This window comes from Protopterus annectens, chromosome 1.part1, assembly GCF_019279795.1.
Source record: "Protopterus annectens isolate FY-2018-M chromosome 1.part1, PAN1.0, whole genome shotgun sequence".
NCBI lineage: Eukaryota > Metazoa > Chordata > Ceratodontiformes > Protopteridae > Protopterus > Protopterus annectens.
Genome location: NC_056726.1, coordinates 1,214,269,412 through 1,214,288,674, shown reverse-complemented (window position 1 = coordinate 1,214,288,674; position 19,263 = coordinate 1,214,269,412). Strand labels below are relative to the sequence as shown.

At 43.6% G+C, this 19,263-nt stretch overlaps 1 protein-coding gene across 6 annotated transcripts in view; it reads left to right on the top strand.

Annotated features, from left to right (window-relative positions):
- Nucleotides 1-19,263, top strand: part of EPN1 (epsin 1) — a 1,407,891-nt gene that overhangs the window by 1,251,730 nt on the left and 136,898 nt on the right. For all 6 annotated transcript variants that reach the window (XM_044080699.1, XM_044080709.1, XM_044080717.1 and 3 more), the window contains one exon: nt 585-836. In XM_044080699.1, the coding sequence (XP_043936634.1) occupies nt 585-836 (252 nt within the window). The remainder of the gene's footprint in view (nt 1-584; nt 837-19,263) is intronic.

Genomic DNA, 19,263 nt, shown 5'->3' with positions numbered 1-19,263 from the left:
GAAGTTATGTACTCACCATAACGCGTTCCATCTGAGTAGGTGTATTCATTTGTCTGCAACCATCCCGCCCTCCTATCCCCCTGGCCTTTCAGTTTCCTGCATATTATCTGTTACCCTTTTCAGGGTGTTGTTGCTGTTGGCAAACTCGATCTGAGGTCATGAGGGTAGAGCAGGGCATTATGGGTGAGGGGAGGAGCTGAGAGCTTGGATCCATAGCTGGAAAACCATGCCGGTTCGGATCCGATATCGGATCCATAACCCACAGGTTGCAGACAAATGAATACACCTACTCAGATGGAACGTTATGGTGAGTACATAACTTCTAATTTTTTGCTTAGGGTATAAAGCATTTAATAAATATAAAATACGGGGTGGTACTTCTTGTCTGTAATTTTCCGTACCACATGCTTTGGTACTGTTCTATTTCCTTCACATGCAGTATGTTTTAAATTCAGTCCATTCCTAGGTAGTATGCAACAGTTTGGCATCCAGCCATTTTGTGAAAATCAAAGTAGCTTTTGCAAATAAGTTGAGTATTTATAAAAGTGTGCAAGCTTTTTGGTACAATTTCTTCCATCTTCCAGGTGAGCTGGACCTGCTGGCTGGCGAAGTGCCTGTATCCCGCTCTGTTGGTTCCAAGAGTCCAGATGTTTTTGACATGACCAGTGTGAGTGGATCTCTAAATGACATGCCCAGTTCAAAACTGACTCCTGCTGCTCGCAAAACACCAGAATCATTCCTGGGGCCTAATGCTGCTTTAGTGGACCTGGACTCTCTAATTTCCAAACCTTCTGCGTCACAGCCTGCAAAGACTTCAAACCCTTTCCTTTCTTCAGGTAAACATTGAAAAATAGCAATGTGTTGCAGTTTTGGCATGGTAGATTAGTGACTTGAATTTACAAAGATTTCAGATTGCTTTATGGTACTTGGATTTTAATGATGGCATGATGGTTCTGTTACATATGCTGGTTTCATGTCTTGCAGATTGACACATCCCCACATTAAACTAGCAGTTTTACAGTTGTGTATACAGAAGCAAATTTGTATTATTTTTACACTGTTCCTTAGTAATTCAGAACCCTTGCTTGATTTGTTAGGGGATGATCAAAAATGGGAAAAGGGGTTGAGGTTGGATGGATGGATCAGAATTGTGGATAAGACCAGAGTAGTGTTTTTAAGTCAGTTTTTTTTTTCCCTAGGACATTTTGACTGTTGTGTTAACATTTTCATTCAACAGGCATACCACTTGCAACTGTGTACATGGTAATGAAACTGGTTTGACCAGTTTTGAGCAAATATGTTGGCTACAGATTACAGTATTTTTCTGCTGAAGTATAAAGCATTATATTAGAAACATATATGTGGTTTTGATTAGCATATACAGTGTTTCATAGCTTCCTGTATTGTTACCTACTGATGTCTTTTTCCTTTCTGAACTGAGATGACATGAGTAAACATTGCCTACTGGTAATGTAATGATAAACTTTATTTTAGTATCAGGAATATGTGTTTTCATACAGGATTTTTGCTTTTATTGCAGCAAACTTGGATGACCTTTCTACTTTTTTGTATTTATTCTTTATTGACAGACAAGGTAGTTGATAATAAGCAGTGTTTTACAATGCTCTTGTCAAACATGAAACATTGCAGATTAATATCCTGTGAAATGTCAATCATTTGAAATTACTTTGATCCTACAATAGTAGATGGTATATCCTTGAGCTTTATTTGCTAAAGGGAAATAGTTTTGAATGAAGAATTTCAAAGATGGTCCATCAGAGATCATTTTATTTATTTATTTATTTAAATTTGTTGACCGGGAGTGTCCGACTGGACGTGGGTCCATTTTCAGCGGAGGCCCATGGAGAAAAGCTCCACAGTAAAATAAACTGGCAGTAGTTACATTGGATTACATAGCGATTAACAATTTAACATAGAAATTACTTACAACATATTTACAGATGAAGAACATAGTACATCAGTAGACAACTAGAATCTTTATCTGTGAAGTACATAACAGGCATTAACAAATGTAACAATGAGAAGTTCCTGCTGTATAATAAGTACTAGGCTTATGAGCATCTGAGCTTGCTATAATCAAGGTAGTTAGTGGAGTGGATCATTACTTATGTCGATGGTCTTAACAAAAACAAGAAATTGCAGACCTTACGGCAAAATAATTTTGACGTAAACAAATGTCAGAACTGCCAGAAATATATAACTATACATTACCCAACTTTCAGAAAATGTAACAGAAAATGACAAGAACATTTATGAGAACTGTTAGTCATTCTTCGCATTCAGAAGAGAAGACCAAAGAACCACTGTTACTGGAAGGGGTGAGGCAAACCCATAAAATGAAGAGACCTGTACTACTGTGAGATCAGCCTTAATAGTGTTTTTTTACTTTTTTGTATTGTTTAATCATTCTAGTTACATGTGTAGAGAGCCTGTTGCATAGCGATATAGGAGCTATTTATTTGATGTTCATCATGTTTCACTGTTGCAGTCATTAATTACTCTTGGGTTATCTTGCTGGCAGGCTACCCGCAGTCGGCCTGAATTCCAAAGTCCTGGTCTGGCGTTGGTTGCTGTCGCCTCTTCCCTGATGTCAGTGCACCAGGGGTATAAAAGATGCAGCCGACGTCATTTTCTTCAGTCTTTCTTGCCGCGCGGTGCCCAAAGCAAAAGCAGTTCGCAAGTGCCGGTCGGCCGACTCCTGAGATTTTCGATATTGAATTTCAGATCTGAAGTCTTCATTAAAGCTAAATACCCCATTGGGGAAGCTTTTTCTTGCTCCAGACCAATGTCAGAAAAATATAACAATTGTATTTCTTGTGGGACGCAAATATCTCATAAGGATTTTCACTTTTACTGTATTCCTTGCCTAGGCCCTGACCACAACGTTGCTTGTTGTCGGTTTTGTGCTAGATTTAACCAACGCACTATAAAGCGTCGGTACAATTTTGCCTTTCATTACTTCGGCCGAAGATTCAATTATACTATGCTGTCGGGGCAACCAACAACCGGAAATTCTAAAAAACGCAAGGATAAAGACAAGGACAGGCATCCGAGGTCCAAAACCGATGATGAGGCTTCTGCTAAGCTTGTCGTCTGTTCGCTGGTTCTCAGTGAGGCGCTTTCGCAGCCCCTGACGCCTGCTACCTCGGAGCCACAGGCCGCTTCCGACTCCCACGTGGAGCCGACTGGGCTCTGGAAACTCAAGGTATTGGATCCTCGGAAACTATTCCCTCAGATGGGTCCGGAGCCGCTGTGCAGGCATCGGCTCCTGAGGGTGTTTTCAGACCAACTCAGTTATATGTAAAGCCATCTTCAGCTTCCAAGCCAAAGATTAAAGCAGCTCTAAAGACAAAGAAACAAGTACAGCATTCTTCAGGACAGGCTTCCATGCCTAAAAAATGCTCAAAATGGCTGAAGACCTTATTACTTTGATCAGGGGTTCCCATCCCCCTCCTGATAAGAGGCCTAGGCAAGAGACCGAATATGAATCTTCAGATCAGGTTTCCATTTCCTCTGATTCCTCCTCTGATCAGGAGTACTGTCTTCCTCCCTATGAGGATTCTGATGATGAAGAATCTATTCCTTCAGCTTCTCCTCCAGAAGATTTCTCCTTTGGGGAAACCCTGCATACCATGAGGGAGCACTTTCATTGGGAGAGCCAGGATTACTCAGAATCTAAGAAAAGGCTCAGAGATTTTCTTTTACTTCCTCAGCACAGGCCCCTTGCTATTCCCCCTGTTCTGGACATTGTAGATGATGTTTTTTCAGAGTCCGGCCTGTCTCCAGACTCTATACCCCCTGCACCGGTTAAGCCAGACAGATACTACAGGGTCCCAGATTCCCATAAATTTCTTTATAAAAACCCTGCTGCTGACCCATAAACCATATCTCAGGGTCCTAAGGGAGTCAAAGCTTCCACTGCTAAAAATCCTGTCCCCCTCTGATATGGATTCAAGGGCACTGGACAGATGGGGGAAAAAAGTTTACACTTCTGCTACTTTGGCTGTAAGGGCCTTAAATTGCCAATTTCATATGCTTAAATATCAGCAATACCTAATGTCACTACTAAAACAGAAAATGTTGACTAACTCTGAATGTCCTGAAAAGGAAATGCAGGATTTATTGCATGCAGCTGAACAAGTGGGAAAACATACTTTACAATGTGGTTTTGATTCTTTGGAGGACTAGTAACGGGTTCTGTTATTAGGAGGCATGCTTGGTTAAAAGAACAGAATCTGCCTGGTCATGTTAAAGCAAAATTATTGGATGTTCCATTACAGCATGATACTTTTTTTGCTGTTAAGGCAGAAGAGGTGTTGAAGAAAATGGAGGATAAAGCGAAATCTATGCAGACAGTTAAGGATTTTTTACAAGTACAGCCACCTAGATTTAGCAGGAACTAGCCTTCAAAAAATTGGTCCTTTCCAGTGTCAGACAGGCCAGAAAGAGGCAGGTACAGATGCCCTAGAGGCAGATCCCAGCCCCAAGGCTCATACAGGCCTAAGCAATGGGGTGCTTCTACCTCCAAAAGCGGAGAAGACAAATCTCAACCTTACAGGAAACCGTCCCAATGACTTTCCTCTACCTGTACCAAGCACTTATCTTTTACAAGCTCCCTTAGGGGGAAAACTGGCACTTTTTTCACAAAACTGGCACTACAGGAACAAGGACAAGGATTTTACTCATGACTTTTCCTGGTACCCGGAAAGGACAAAGCCTGGAGACCAATACTGGACCTGTCTATTCTAAACACTTTTCTGGATGTTTCAAAATTCAAAATGTTGACTATGCAGTAGCTTCTGCCCATGCTGGGCAAGAAGGCTTGGCTTGTAACTTTGGACCTAAAAGAGGCATACCTGCATGTCCCCATCAGACAATCTTGCAGACGATACCTCAGATTCATAGCTGGATCAATGCACTACCAATTCTCTGCACTGCTCTTTGGCTTATCTACTGCGCCCAGGGTCTTCACAAAATGCCTGGCACCAGTAATTGCTTTCTGCAGACAAAAAGGAATTCAGATATATCCCTACTTGGATGACTGCCTCATTTAAGCAGAGAACAAGGACATTTTACTAAAACATCTGGCGTTTGTAAAAAGATTACTAATTTGCCTAGGGTACACAGTAAACAAAAAGAAATCAAAACTAGTACCCTCTCAAGAGATAATATTCCTGGGTGCAACCTTAAATACAACTGCCCAGATGGCTTACCTCACGCCAAACAAACAAAGGCAACTGACTTCTTACTTCAAAATGTTGGCAACAAAAACCCAGTTATCTGCAAGAAAAATTCTGCAGGGTTTGGGCTTCATGGCATCCTGCATTCTGTTAATTCCATATGCAAGACTGCATATGAGGAAACTACAATGGTATTTAAAAAGTGTTTGGACTCGACATTGCCACTGCCTGGAAAAATCAGTTACACTCATTCCCTGCCTGCAGCAGGAGTTTCGATGGTGGGCTCAGGCCTGTCACCACAACAAGGGACAGCCTTTCACTTTACCCACCGCCAGGCAGACAGTAACAACAGATGTCAGATTATGCCTGGGGGGCCCACATGGCAGGAAAATGCATTCAGGGCACATGGCCCACAAGCCAAATGCATCTTCATATCATTCTAAAGGAAATGCTGGCTGTACGAAATGCTCTGACAGCTTTCAAGAATCTCCTTCATCCAGGACAACTGCTGATAGACGGACAATACTGCAGTCATGTGGTACATAAACAAGCAGGGAGGCACGCATTCCTACCCCCTTTGCAGACGAGCCATGATTATGTGGAACACAGCACTGACTTATCAAGTACATCTGCAAGCTCAATTCCTGCCAGGAAAGACAAATACTCTGGCAGACGAACTAAGCAGAAACCTCATGGATCCTCACGAGTGGAAACTAGATCCACAAATCTTCAGCATAATAACAAGGAAATGGGGACGCCCAGACATAGATCTATTTGCCTCCCCTCACAACTGCCAACTACAGAGATTCTACACAAGGACTTATCACAAGCTAGCATGGAAAGTGAATGCTCTGTCATTCAGCTGGAAAAACCTTACAGTATATACCTTTCCCTCCACTACCTCTCCTCCCCAAGGTACTCCTAAAGGTCAGACAAGAGAAGCCAAAAATGATCCTGATTGCCCCAGACTGGCCACGCCAGCACTGGTACCCAGTCCTAAAGAGTTTATCTCAAGGCCCAGCCTGGACATTGCCTCAAATTCCTCATTTACTGACCCAACAGAACAGTCAGATACTGCACAACCAACTCAAAACTCTAAATCTGGCTGCATGGCGGATAATGTAACCATTCAGAACACACGCCTCTCCAAAGCAGTTATGGATGTTATTCTAGAGGCCAGGAGAACCCAGCACCAGAAAATCATATGCAGAAAAGTGTAAAAGATTCTGTGCTTGAAACCAGGCACAAGGAATTGACATGCATGTACCAAATATTCCTCAGATTTTACAATACTTAACTGAGATGTTGGACAAAGGCCTATCCTTTTCATCGATTAAAATTCATGCCTCTGCCATTTCAGCTCATTACAATACGGACCCACCTATTTTTTCACATCCTCTACTAAGGCACTACCTCAGAGGGGCCAAAAACATAAGACCCCCAAGAAGAGCACCAATACCTTCGTGGGTCCTCAATTTTGTCTTGGAAAAACTCACACTGCCTCCTTTTGAGCCAGCTAATACAGCTGAGATAAAATTCTTATCATGGAAAACAGCTCTGCTGTTAGCAATAACTTCAGCAAGAAGAGTCTCAGAGTTACAGGCACTAATGGCGGTTGAACCTTTTATAATTTTCCATCCGGACAGGGTTTCTCTGAGGACAAACCCAACATTTATGCCTAAGGTAGTGTCCAGTGTGGCTCTTAATCAAACAATTCATTTGCCTACATTTTATCTGAACCCACAGAATAAGGGAGAGAGACTTCTACATTCTTTGGACATACACAGACAGCTATGCTTCTACTTGGACAAAACTAAAGCTTTCAGAAAATCTGAGCAACTCTTAGTAGCATATGCTGCAGGATCGCAAGGAAAAGCAATCTCAAAGCAGACAATTTCCAAATGGATAGCCCACTGCATTCGCGTCTGCTATTCTCAACATGGCAAATCAGTGCCCAAGGGCATCAGACCACACTCGACCAGAGCAGCAGCTACTTCAGCAGCCTTCCTCAGAGGAATACCAACTAAGGACATTTTGGAGGCTGCAACTTGGACTTCAGTGCACACTTTTACAAAGCACTACCACTTACCTCTTTACTCTAAATCCAGAGCAGGCTTCGCCACTGCAGTTCTGCAGGGCCTCATAGCCATTCCTAATTCTATTTAGGCCCGCCACCCAACCTCAGCTTTGGATTTCAACCCAAGAGTAATGACTGCAACAGTGAAACATGATGAACATAGTACAGTTGTGTACCTACCATAAATGTAGATGTTCGAGTGTATTCACTGTTGCAGTCCAGGTTACCCTCCCACCATCCCCCTTTCATTGCTGGGACTTATCTCTACTTCTCTATTCTATACAACCTATGTGGTGTATTTGCTTGTAGATGAAGGTATTGTTTATGTTAGTGCATGTTTTTTTATAAGAATAATTTAGCCTATTTTGGGGGCACCTGACATCTGGGGCAAGAAAAACTGAAGAAAATGGCGTCTGCTGCATCTTTTATACCCCTGGCGCACTGACGTCAGGGAAGAGGCGACAGCAACCGACGCCGGACCAGGACTTTGGAATTCAGGCCGACTGTGGATAGCCTACCAACAGGATAAGCCAAAAGTAATGACTGCAACAGTGAATACACTCGAACATCTACATTTATGGTAGGTACACAACTGTACTTTCTAATGGTACCTAATGATGAATGCCACTAGCTATGTTGTGACTTTAGCCCTTTGTTTAAACATGTTTTTATATGTGCTGTTTTATTTTTTTTCAGTATTACAAAGTCACTAAATCCCCTGCTTCCAAGTGTTACTTGGCACAAAGCTAATACACTTGTATTGAGAAAAGCTTAACTCAAGAGTGTGCAATCCAGACTGCTAGAATTAAACTGTTCATTCCCCAGTCAGTTCCTGCCACCAACAGTCATAAGAGGCTCCAGCTTTGAATGTATTAAAATGCGTGAAGGAGCCAGACACAAATCACCACATTTAAAATGAACTTGTCCCAAAATAATAAAGTAAGATTGTAAAATCTTGGTAACGTGCTTTGTTTTTGACAGTACTTGGTGATGATTAGCATTTAATGGACCAGCAGGTACTTGGTGAGACTTTGCTGGAGGAAAAAAATCAGTGCAAACACTAATTCATTGTAAGCTATGAACACACCCAGTACAAAATATGTACTGGAAAACTATCTTCAGTGATAGAATCTTTACTGTGCGGCATTATCTGCAAACTCCACGAGTTCAAACACAAAACAATCCAAAATGGAAAACATTCTCACCACTCTCCCTGATCACTGTCTACCCCATTACATTTCACAGATCCAGTAACTGTGTTTGAGGGAGAGTGGAGAACAACACATTGAAGTGTCACCACAGAAAAGTATAGCTTTTTAAAATAATGTGATCCAAAATTAATGAATACACGTTCTCACTTTTTTTTTTTTTTTTTTTTTTGTTACTTAAGTGCTGATGTCTCCTATTCTGTGTCATCCAAGAGGGGCAAGTGCAGATGACAAATTCCACACAAGGGAATCCACCTCCAGTGCCTGTTCTGCCTAGACCCAAACCATGACCACAAAAACTGCTCTGTCAGGCATTTGTCCCAAAGACTTTAAGGAGTAGATCATCCTCCCTAGCTATATACATTGAGAATCAGTGCTTAAAGCTGCTAGCAAAAAGAGCAATGGAGAGATCCTCTGGACCCAAAGCTGAGTCAGTTTTGAAGCGGAAGGCCAAAAAGCAAGAACCTTGTGCTGTGCCTTTGGATGCCAGTGTCTCTCTTGAGGTGCAGGACAGCCTGGAGAAACTCCTGGTTCACAGGCCAAGCCTGATGTCCAGGCCACCTTGGATCTGAGCATTAGCACGTCCACAGAGGCTGAGCAGGCATCTGTGTCAGATGTCCAAGGGGAGCCACAGCTCGTGATTCCAGAAGGCCCTAAGTGGATTCCACAGATCCTTGTTAAAAAAGAGGTAGATGCAAACCTGATCGAATATAGGCCTATGTTGGACCCTCCTACCTTACATTAAGCAGGCCTGTATGGGAAAAAGAAACAAAAAAACAAGCATCTGTTTCCACCAAAAGAACCTGCTAGCAATTGGCAGCAATTCCCCTAGAGCCTTTTCAGTGCCTTTGTGTCACATAGGCCTCCTCCATGTTTTATAGCCTCCACCCCCCAGTACACTATCTCTCTCCACTTAAATAACTAGGGAAGAGGACACATCTGATGAAGAGGCATCCTCAGGAGATGAATCCCTGGCTTACTCTTCTCAGATACCCCCCCTGGAGTATGCCACCCCAGCAGAGGAACCAAATGGTACAGACTCACCAATGGAAGACCTATCCTTTGGAGACACCCTCGCTAAGATGAGATACCTCTTTAAAAGGGATAGCACCCAAGCATCTGAAGTACAAAAAAAATACTATGACCTATTACAGGTGGAATCGCCTAGCCCATCAGCTATCTCTCCTGTCTTGCCTGTCTTTCTTGATGCTTTTGCCTCAGTTTCACAGGCACCAGATTCCCAGCCACCTGCCCTCCAAAAAGCCAGACTGCTCCTACAAGGTCCCAGAGGACTGCAAGTTTCGCTTCAGATGTCCTTTTGCAGACCCTTCTGCAATTTCTTTGGCTTCTGACAAGCCATCAAAATTGCTGCCCTCCACTACCCTCTTACCATAGGGAGAGCAGGATCTTGGATAGACTAGGCAAAAAAGTATACACTTCTGCCACTCCCACTCTAGCATTCAGGGCCATAAATTACCAAACACACATGACCAAATTCACATCAGGACTTGTGTCCCAACTTTCACAGGTAATTGCAGGCTTACTTGAATCAGAAAATAAAACCTTAGCTACCATTTCACACTGAGTTGATCGAAGGAAAGACACTGAAGAAACTCGGAGCTATAATATATAACATTAAGTATCCTGTTTTTTGTTTATTTTCTTTATTTCTTTGTTATTTATAGCACTTTGCGTACTGTGTATTTTTCTATCTAGTTTCACTGTGTGTGAGGTATTAACTGGAAATTGTCCACTTTTATTAAGCATCTGTTGGGTTGTTTGTTTCTGATAACTTGTTGCAGTTAAACTCTTTTTTTCTAGATGATCCTTTAGCTGTTTAAAGCTTTCATTTAAAGGCTCATTGCTGCTTTTCAGCTGTGAGAAACATTTCTGCAGTTTGTTGGTGGCTTTGCAGTTGCCCGCCCCTATTGTAAATTTGATCTGGGACCCTCCTCCCAGTCTAATGTCATTACCTCATTCTACCCAGTACAGGGAGAACATTTGAGAAGGCCAATCAGCTTAGTTTCTGCTACTCCTTTCTCTCTTTCCACTTAAATTTTTTTTTTATCTGCTTTTACTGTATTTGTGTTTCTTCCTACTTTATTTTGCTTTTGCGTCATCTTAAAAGTACTCAATTGTATTTATTACTGCTTGGTATAACTCATTCTAAGCCTTTTAGTTTAAGCACTTGGGCTTCAGACCAGTTGTTTTACATTAAGAAGGTTTGTGGTCTGCACTGTAGTGGCAGAACAGGTAGCTTACATCTAAGTTGGGAACTGCTGATTGAGGGCTCAGTGTCTGTTATTCTAAAAGTGTATTAGTTCTGGTTTAAGCACTTGGGCTTCAGGCCAGTTATTTTACATTAAGAAGGTTTGTGGTCTGCACTCTTGTGGGAGGAGCGGCTGGACTCTGCCCTTCTGAGCTGGGAATTTCTGGTTAAAGGCTTATACTGCCTGCATATTTGAACTGTTTCTTACTGAAATTGGTACACCTTGTTTGCTGTAGCATAGACTAGATCCAGGCCTGCTGAATCTAGCTTTGTTGGTATGCTTGTTGTTTGTTTGCTTGTTATTTCCATGAAACGCTAATTCCACCTAAAACGCGGCTTTTCAGCGCTTCTGTGGATCCCTAGTGATACCTGCATTGCTTACTGTACTTATTTCCTTGTTTCACTTGAAAGAAAGTTACTGTTTGTCGTTTTTACATTTAAGTTACCTGTAACACATTGCATTTAAGTTACCTGGCACTTGCTCACTAAGTCAGCACTAAAAAATTAAAAGCACTACACCCTCACAAACTCCCCTTGAGCACCTTGTTCCCCATTGGCCCTTTTTTTCATTTATAAAGGCATTCCCAATACTATTCTAGCATGTCCAAAGGTCAGTTGTCAATCTCCTCTCCAGTCCAGCTGGTGAATCTAGACCAAAAAAGATGAGCTGGAATCCACACCCAATACAGAAACTTTATTGTTACAAGTAACTTAAGCAACACGCTTTCGGAAGATACAATGACCCTCCTTCCTCAGAAGACGAAACATTAACACAGTATGACAAAGACTTAAATACATCCTCTAATAGTCATTCACAACATGTTAATTAATAATTGAACTCATACACGCTTACTAATTAGAATGAAAAGCATACAGAAAAATGCAGAGAAATGGAAAAATGCATTGTCACAGATTCAGTATTTAAAATTTAAAATTAAAAATACTATACATTAACCAAGCATCACCTTAATGTAAAATTATTAAAATATTAAAACCCTTCATGTACAATACAGATCTTTGAAGTGAGAATCAGTTAGGTTACTTTCAAATATCCCTAATATTTTTAAAAGTTACAAATGTATAACCATACTTCATTCACCTAAATTCCCTTGAGTACCCATTTCCCTATAGGTCCTTTCTGACTCAGTTACACAGCAATCTTTTTTCACTATTCTAGCATGTCGAAGGATCAGTTGCTGGCGTCCTCTCCTGTTCAGCTGGTGAATCTGGGAATCTTGAGGCAATGTTACAACTGTCTCATGTACACAGACAACCCTCTCCTCCTCCCAACAAATTCCAACACGTGAGAGATGCAACCATATAGCCAAACTGGAGGCTAAGCTCTCTCAACTCAGTACTGGCGTAACCAGTCAGGAGGAGAAGGAAACCACACTCACTACAATTCCAGTCTCACATAGACCTACCACAACAGCAAACCAAACACATAAACACACAAAGACATACTCGGAGGCTCTAAATAAAAATCTGCCTAAGCAGCAGAGACCTCCATAGCAGACACCCAAGCAACCGCTACCCCAAAACAAAACACGTGCAACACATAGCTCACAAAGCCAGTGTGCCGAACAGTCACAGCCCTTAAGGCTAAACAACACACCTGATACACTTGTAATAGGTGACTCTATCGTCAGGCACACTGGCGTCCCGCTCACCAGGCTGAACAAGGAGAAGGTCACGATGAGCTGCCTGTCGGGCGCTAGGATCCGCCACATAACGCAAGCACTCAGGTCACTCCAAGGCAAGTACAAATTTGACTCAGTCATTGTCCATGCTGGTGTGAATGACCTGAGATGTACCTCCCTGGACTGCATGAAAAGAGACATAGAGGAGCTCTCTGAGCATGTAGCCCAGGCCGGTATGACCCTGACCTTGAGTAGCATCTTACCCTCACCAAGAATGATGCCACAATATGAAGACAAGATGATCAATTTCAACAATTGGCTTAAGTATTGGTGTCATTCAAAGGGGATCCAGTGCTTGTCAGCCTGGGATGACATGCTCGACAAGCCACGATGCTTCGCTAGGGACGGCTTGCACCTGTCACCCCTGGGCTTTCGGATATTGGCAAAGGTTCTTGCTACCCCCATAGTGCCTTTTTTAGGCAAGGCTCAAAAGACAAACCCACCTCTATAGGTATCATAAGGGATAAGAAACTAAGAGTAATGCTACTCAACACCAGAAGTCTAAACCTCAAGATGCACGCACTCGAAACTCTCCTTAGCATGGAGAATATCGGTATCTGTGCAGTAACAGAAACCTGGTTCAAGGCTCCCGAGAGCACCCCAGCACTACCAGGTTATACCTCATACCATGCTTTTCGGCCCCAAAACTTGGACCGAACCACAAAAGGAGGGGGAGTATCAATATCCGTCAAAGAATCCCACACCTCCAGGTTGGTGGCACAGCACGAAGCATTAGAGACTATCCATGTGCAACTAACAGTGGGTAAAACTGCCTTCCAGTTTATAGCCTGCTACAGACCACCCACCCAAACCCAGGAACCCCACTCGGCCTTCCTGAGAACACTGGAAAATATGAAGGTCTCTCCAAACACCATTATATTGGGTGACTTCATCTACCCAAACATAGACTTGGGAGCATTACTCTAGCTCCAACACCCTAGCCCAAAGGTTCTTAGAATTTATAAACTCAAATGCTATGGAACAACTTGTTACCACTCCACAAGAGGGGAAAACATACTGGACCTGATCATCACCAACATGGGGACTCTATGCTCCAGACCAGAAGTGTATCCCTCACTGGTAAGATCAGACCATAAACTAATCTCACTGGATATTCACATCCCGACCCCACCCCCTGCCCAGAAAACCACAGTGAAAAACTTCTCTAAAGCAAATTTCACACTCCTCAAAACCGAGGTGGAATCCTTCAAAGCCCTCGGGCCTGCAGAAAATACGGCCCAGACCGCAGAATCCTTTATAAACGCATTCTATGAACACCTTCAGGAATGCATGGATCATGCAATCCCAAATAAAACCAAGTCCCAAGACCCAATCCTCCAAAGGCAGACGCCCTGTCTGGTGAACCCCAGCCATAAACAAACTATACAATTGAAGGAGGAAGCTACTACATGATAGAGCAAAATCCCAAAAAGGGAAGGCATCTCTGATCAGTATTAGCAAAAAACTACGGGCACTCATAAAATCGTCTAAGGCCAGCTTCGAGAGAAAAATTGCACAGGACACTAAGGATAATCACAAGTCTTTCTTTAGTTATGTTAGGAACCTGGGTGGGAATTCCCAGATATGCTCAGAATTAGTCCAAAATGACAAAAAATACACCGAACCCACAGACATTGCCAACATCCTAGCTGACAGATTCAGCGCAAACTCCCCCCCCCCACCAAAAGGGCAAATATCTATCCCAGCAGAGTGCTGCCCCCCTGACATCTCAGATGCTCAGGTAAGAGCCGCCCTCTCCAAAGCAAAAAACACAGCATCAATGGGACCAGATGGTGACCCGGGCTGCGTCCTACATGAACTCCAAGAGCAGCTAAACCCAAACATAAAACTACTGTTCAATCTCAGCCTTACTACAGGATATGTACCCAAAGAGTGGAGTAAAGCAACACTGGTCCCTCTCCACAAAGATGGTGCCTCAACGGATCCTGGAAACTATCGCCCCATAAGCCTGACTAGCTTGGTCTGCAAAGCTATGGAAAGGATCATCATGGACCTCATAAATAAAGATATTGGGGACCTACAGACACTGGATCCTACCCAGTTCGGCTTAGTTAAGGGCAGATCCTGCCTCTTAAACCTGGTCGATTTCTTTGAAACAGTCACCAAGGCCATTGACGAGGGGAAGGTGGTCCACACAGCCTACCTGGACCTCGCAAAAGCCTTCGATACAATACCCCACTCGGGCATTATAGATACGCTCACCAGCTTAAATATAAACCCTTATGTCACTAGATGGGTTGCAAACTGGCTCAAGGACAGAACCCACATGGTTAGAATTGCTGGAGACATGTCAGACTCCAAACCAGTTACAAGTGGCGTCCCACAAGGCTCAGTCCTGGTACCTCTCTTGTTCGGTATATATTTCTCGGAGGTACAGGCCAACATGGATGGACTGTGGCTGACCATGTTCGCAGATGACTGCAAACTGGGCGCCATAATCGACTCTCCAGCCGACACAAGCATCCTCCAAAAGGGCCTCATAGAAACAGACAACTGGTGCCAGAGCCATGGCCTCAGGCTAAACGCCAAAAAGTGTATAGTCATCCCCTTTGGCAAAAACAAAGTGTCCACAAATTACCACATAGGTGGTAATCCATTAAGTACAGAAGAAGTAATTAGGGACCTGGGGACCCAAGTTGATAGCAATCTCTCATTTGAAAACCACGTGGCCAAAGTGGTTAGAAAAACATTTTATATAGCCCACCTAATCATGACTGTATTCACATCTAGATCAGGGGAGGTCATCGTGCCTCTTTACTCATCCCTCATCAGGCCCATAATTGAGTACAATGCCCCTTACCAGACACCTGCAGCAACTGGAAAGACCCCAAAAGTACCTCACCAAGAGAATCAAAGGGCTCAAACAGATGCCATATGCTGCCCATTAAAGAAACTCCAGCTGTACTCAGTGGCATACCGCCTGCTCAGAGGCGATCTGTGCCTGACGTATAAAGCCATGTCCAACCCGGAATTAATGGACATGCTGCACCTCAGAAAATCCAAATCCCATTGAGCTATGTGCTCGAGAGACTTGAACCTCAGCACTGAAATAAATAGGTCATGCTGGAGGGACAGATTCATAACCCAGAGGCTCCCTTCATTCTGGATTAAAATCCCAGTCCAGGTTAGGCAGAGTCCCTCATTGACTCTTTTCAAGAGGAATCTTAATGAGTGGATGGGAGATTGTAGGTTTACCCCGGGTATCACTTCTGTGTCACAGTTAGACTGAGGCACAGTATACTAACCTCGAAAAAGGGCATAGCAAAATTAATTTAAGTTGGGTGGCGAAAGCCAAACACACTCTGGCTAGGCTTATAAATGCCCTAGGGCAGATAGCCTAGTATGAACCTATGAACCTGTATGCTTGGGGCTTCTCAAGTAGCATGTCACTCCATAAAATGCAGCTATGATGCTGCAGAGGCTTCTGCCAGAGCAGCTGCCCCTGGGGCCAGTTATAAGATTTTCTTGGGTAAGACTTCAGCCCTTACCTGAGAACGTAAAAGCGAAACTTATGGATGCTCCTTTGGATAATTCTGCCTTGTTTGGATCTACAGCTGCTACCCTGTTCAAATCATTGCAGGAAAAGGGTAGAGAACTGCTGGAATTGAAATATATTTTTGTTTCCCCAGTACCCAAGTTCCAAAGAAATTACCCTGCAAAGCCTGTATTTGAGTTTAGACATTCCCGTCACACAACCCAGAATAAAAGAGTGACAGGAGACCACAGTAGCCTAGGGCCCCTCCGGCAACTCTGCCTCCTTAAGCGGCCCTTTCCAGACAAGCCGTCCTCTCTTTGACTGACTGCTTTTCCCTTCCCACCCTCACTCCACTTTTCTAGTGGCTTCCTGTCTCCCTACCAGCCTGGAAAAGCATAACCCAAGATGCCTAGGTCTTCTCAGGTGTTTAGAAGGGGTACTTCATGGTCTGGGATCAGTTACCCTCTTTCAGAGGCATCCCTCAACCTCGCAAGGAACAGCTGTTTTTTCCCCCTGAGGTTCTGTTAGAATTACTGATCCAAGGAACCATTCAGAGTGTCCCCAAAAAACAAATAGGCAAAGGATTTTACTCCAGGTTGTTCCTGGTGACCAGGAAGTAATGTACCTGGAGACCTATCCTCAACCTGTCCCATCTCAGTACCTTCCTTAGGGTACCCACTTTCCGAATGCTGACCCCCCCCCCCCAAACTCTGTTCCCACTCATTCTGACTTAAGCCTTCATGATTACCCTGGGATATCAAAGATGCATATCTGCACATTCCCATCCATCCAAACTGCAGGAAGTTTTTACACTTCCCTGTATCATGGCACTTTCAGTTCTGTGCCTTGCCCTTTGGGCTTTCTACTGCATTGAGGGTCTTCACCAAATGCCTTGCTCCCATGGTTGCCCACTACAGACTCCAGAGAATACACAGCTTTCTGTTTCTGGATGACCACCTCCTTCTAGCTACCTCCAGAGAGGAGTTGGAGCAAGATATGCCTTTACCATCAATCTTCTACAAAATCTGGGATTCACCATAAACTTAAAATCAGTTCTCCCCCCCTTCACAGGATCAAATTTTTCTGGCGTGCAGGATACAGACAGATCTTATCATGATCTCTTCCCCCACAAAAGGTACAGGACCTCACCTCTTACTTCCAAAACATTCTACTGCTTTACCACATTACAGCCAGAGGGTTCCTCAGGGTCTTGAGCCTCATGGCATCCACCATTTCCATGATCTTCTTAGCCAAACTCCATATGAGAAAATGACAGTAGTATCTAAAATCAGTTTGGATGCAACACCAGCATCCCCGAAAATTCTCCATTCCCCTTATCCCGTGTCTGAAGAAGGAACTTGAGTGATGGGTACACCAAGTGTCCCTCAACCCAGAACTACCCTTACACCCTCCTGCTCCTCACCAGGAAATCTCCATAGACATTGCAGACGTAGGTTGGGGAGCAACCTTTGGCCACCCGAAAGTACAAGGGATCTGGTCTCCCTCTCTATTGAAAGAACACATCAATGTAAGGGAGATGAGGGCACCGCTACTGGACAATGCAGACTTTTCAATCGTTATTCCAACAAGGACATCTGAAGCTGTTCACAGACAACATGACAGTCCTGTGGTATGTGAACAAACTGGGGGGGGGGGGGGTCCTATCTATTATGCAGACTGGCTCTTCAGGCGTGGAAGCTGGTATTTAAATTCCAGGTAACCCTTCAGGCACCGTACATCCCATCCTTTCAAAATTGTATGGCAGATTACCTGAGTAGGTCCCAAACACCATCCCACAAATAGATGTTTCAAAGGAATGTTTCTAGACATTGTTCACCAGTGAGGTACTCCTCAAGCAGACCTTTTTGTCTCCCCCATGAACAGCTTCCACAGTTTTGTGCCAGGGAGCCCCATACACTGCTCTGGAAAGTGGACACCCTTTCTATTGGAAGGGGATGTTTCTGTATGCATTCCCTCCCCTTCCTCTCATACCAAAAGTCCTGTACAGTAGGACAAACCAAACATCTTGCTGGTGGCTCCCTTTTGGCCTAGACAGCACTTGTTCTGTCTCCTGCATTTAGCCAAGGGCAGTCACCACAATTTACTTCACAGAGTGTACCTCCTCACACAAGAGACAGGGACCCTCATCCACCTCACTTGGTATCTCTTCAGTTGATCCTGTTGGTGATAGGATACTAATTCCTTTCAGACACCTGTACTCCGAGGATGTGCTCACAGTCCTACAGGAGGCCAGGAAACCAAATACCAGAAAATCGTACTTAGCAAAATGAAATAGGTTTTCAGTCTACTGTCTGAAATGAAAGCAGGATCCATTAACAGTGGAAATTCCCCTGGTTTTGACTTATTTGTGTGACTTGCTCAGTGCTGGTTTGGCTTACTCTTCAGTAAAACCTCACGTCAGCCATATCTCCCTCTGCACGTATCTCCCCCCTTACCTATCAGATTTGATGCAAAACAGTTTCTTAAAGGCATCTTACACATTAGGCCTCCCAGGAAACCTGTTTCACCTCCCTGGGACCTTAACTTTATTTTGGAAAAGATCTCTCTTCCCACCGTTTGAGCCAGCTTCCTCAGTTTCTCTTCAGTACTGTTTCTGGGAAACTGTGTTACTCCTAGCCTTAGCTTCAGCCAGATGAGTGTCTGAGCTACATGCCCTATGGTATTGTCACCCTTTCTGGTCTTGCACATAGACAACCCCTCATTTATGCCTAAGGTAGTTAATGACCTATCTGTAAAGCAGTCCATAACACTTATCTACCTTTTCCCTTCTCTCCAGAACTGTAATGAGAGGGTCCTCCCTACATCCATATGTCCGCAGATAACTTGGATTTTATTTGGATAAGAACAAGGCTATTAGAGGGTCAGATCAGCTCTTTGAATCTTGCCACCCCAGGGCTCTGGGGCAGGCCGTCTCCAAACAGACTGTTTCCTCCTGGATTTCCAAGGCTATTTCCTTCTGCTACACTCACCATGGTAAGAATCTTCATTCCCCTGTTAGGGCTCATTCCACGAGGGCGTTTGCCTCATCTGGGGCCCTTTTCAAGGGATTGGATACTAACTCCATTCTTGAAGCAGCCACATGGATCTCAGTCCATAACCTTCACCAAACACTATTAATTAGATGTAATTTCTAAATCTAGACTAGGGTTTGCCAGAGCCATGCTGCAGGGCTTCCTGGAAAGCTCCTCAGCTACTTCTTCCTCCCCTGAATACTGCAGCAGATAACTAGAAGGACATAGAAGTGCTGTGTAAAATCTTACCATAATGACAGATAAGTCAAGTACAGCCCAA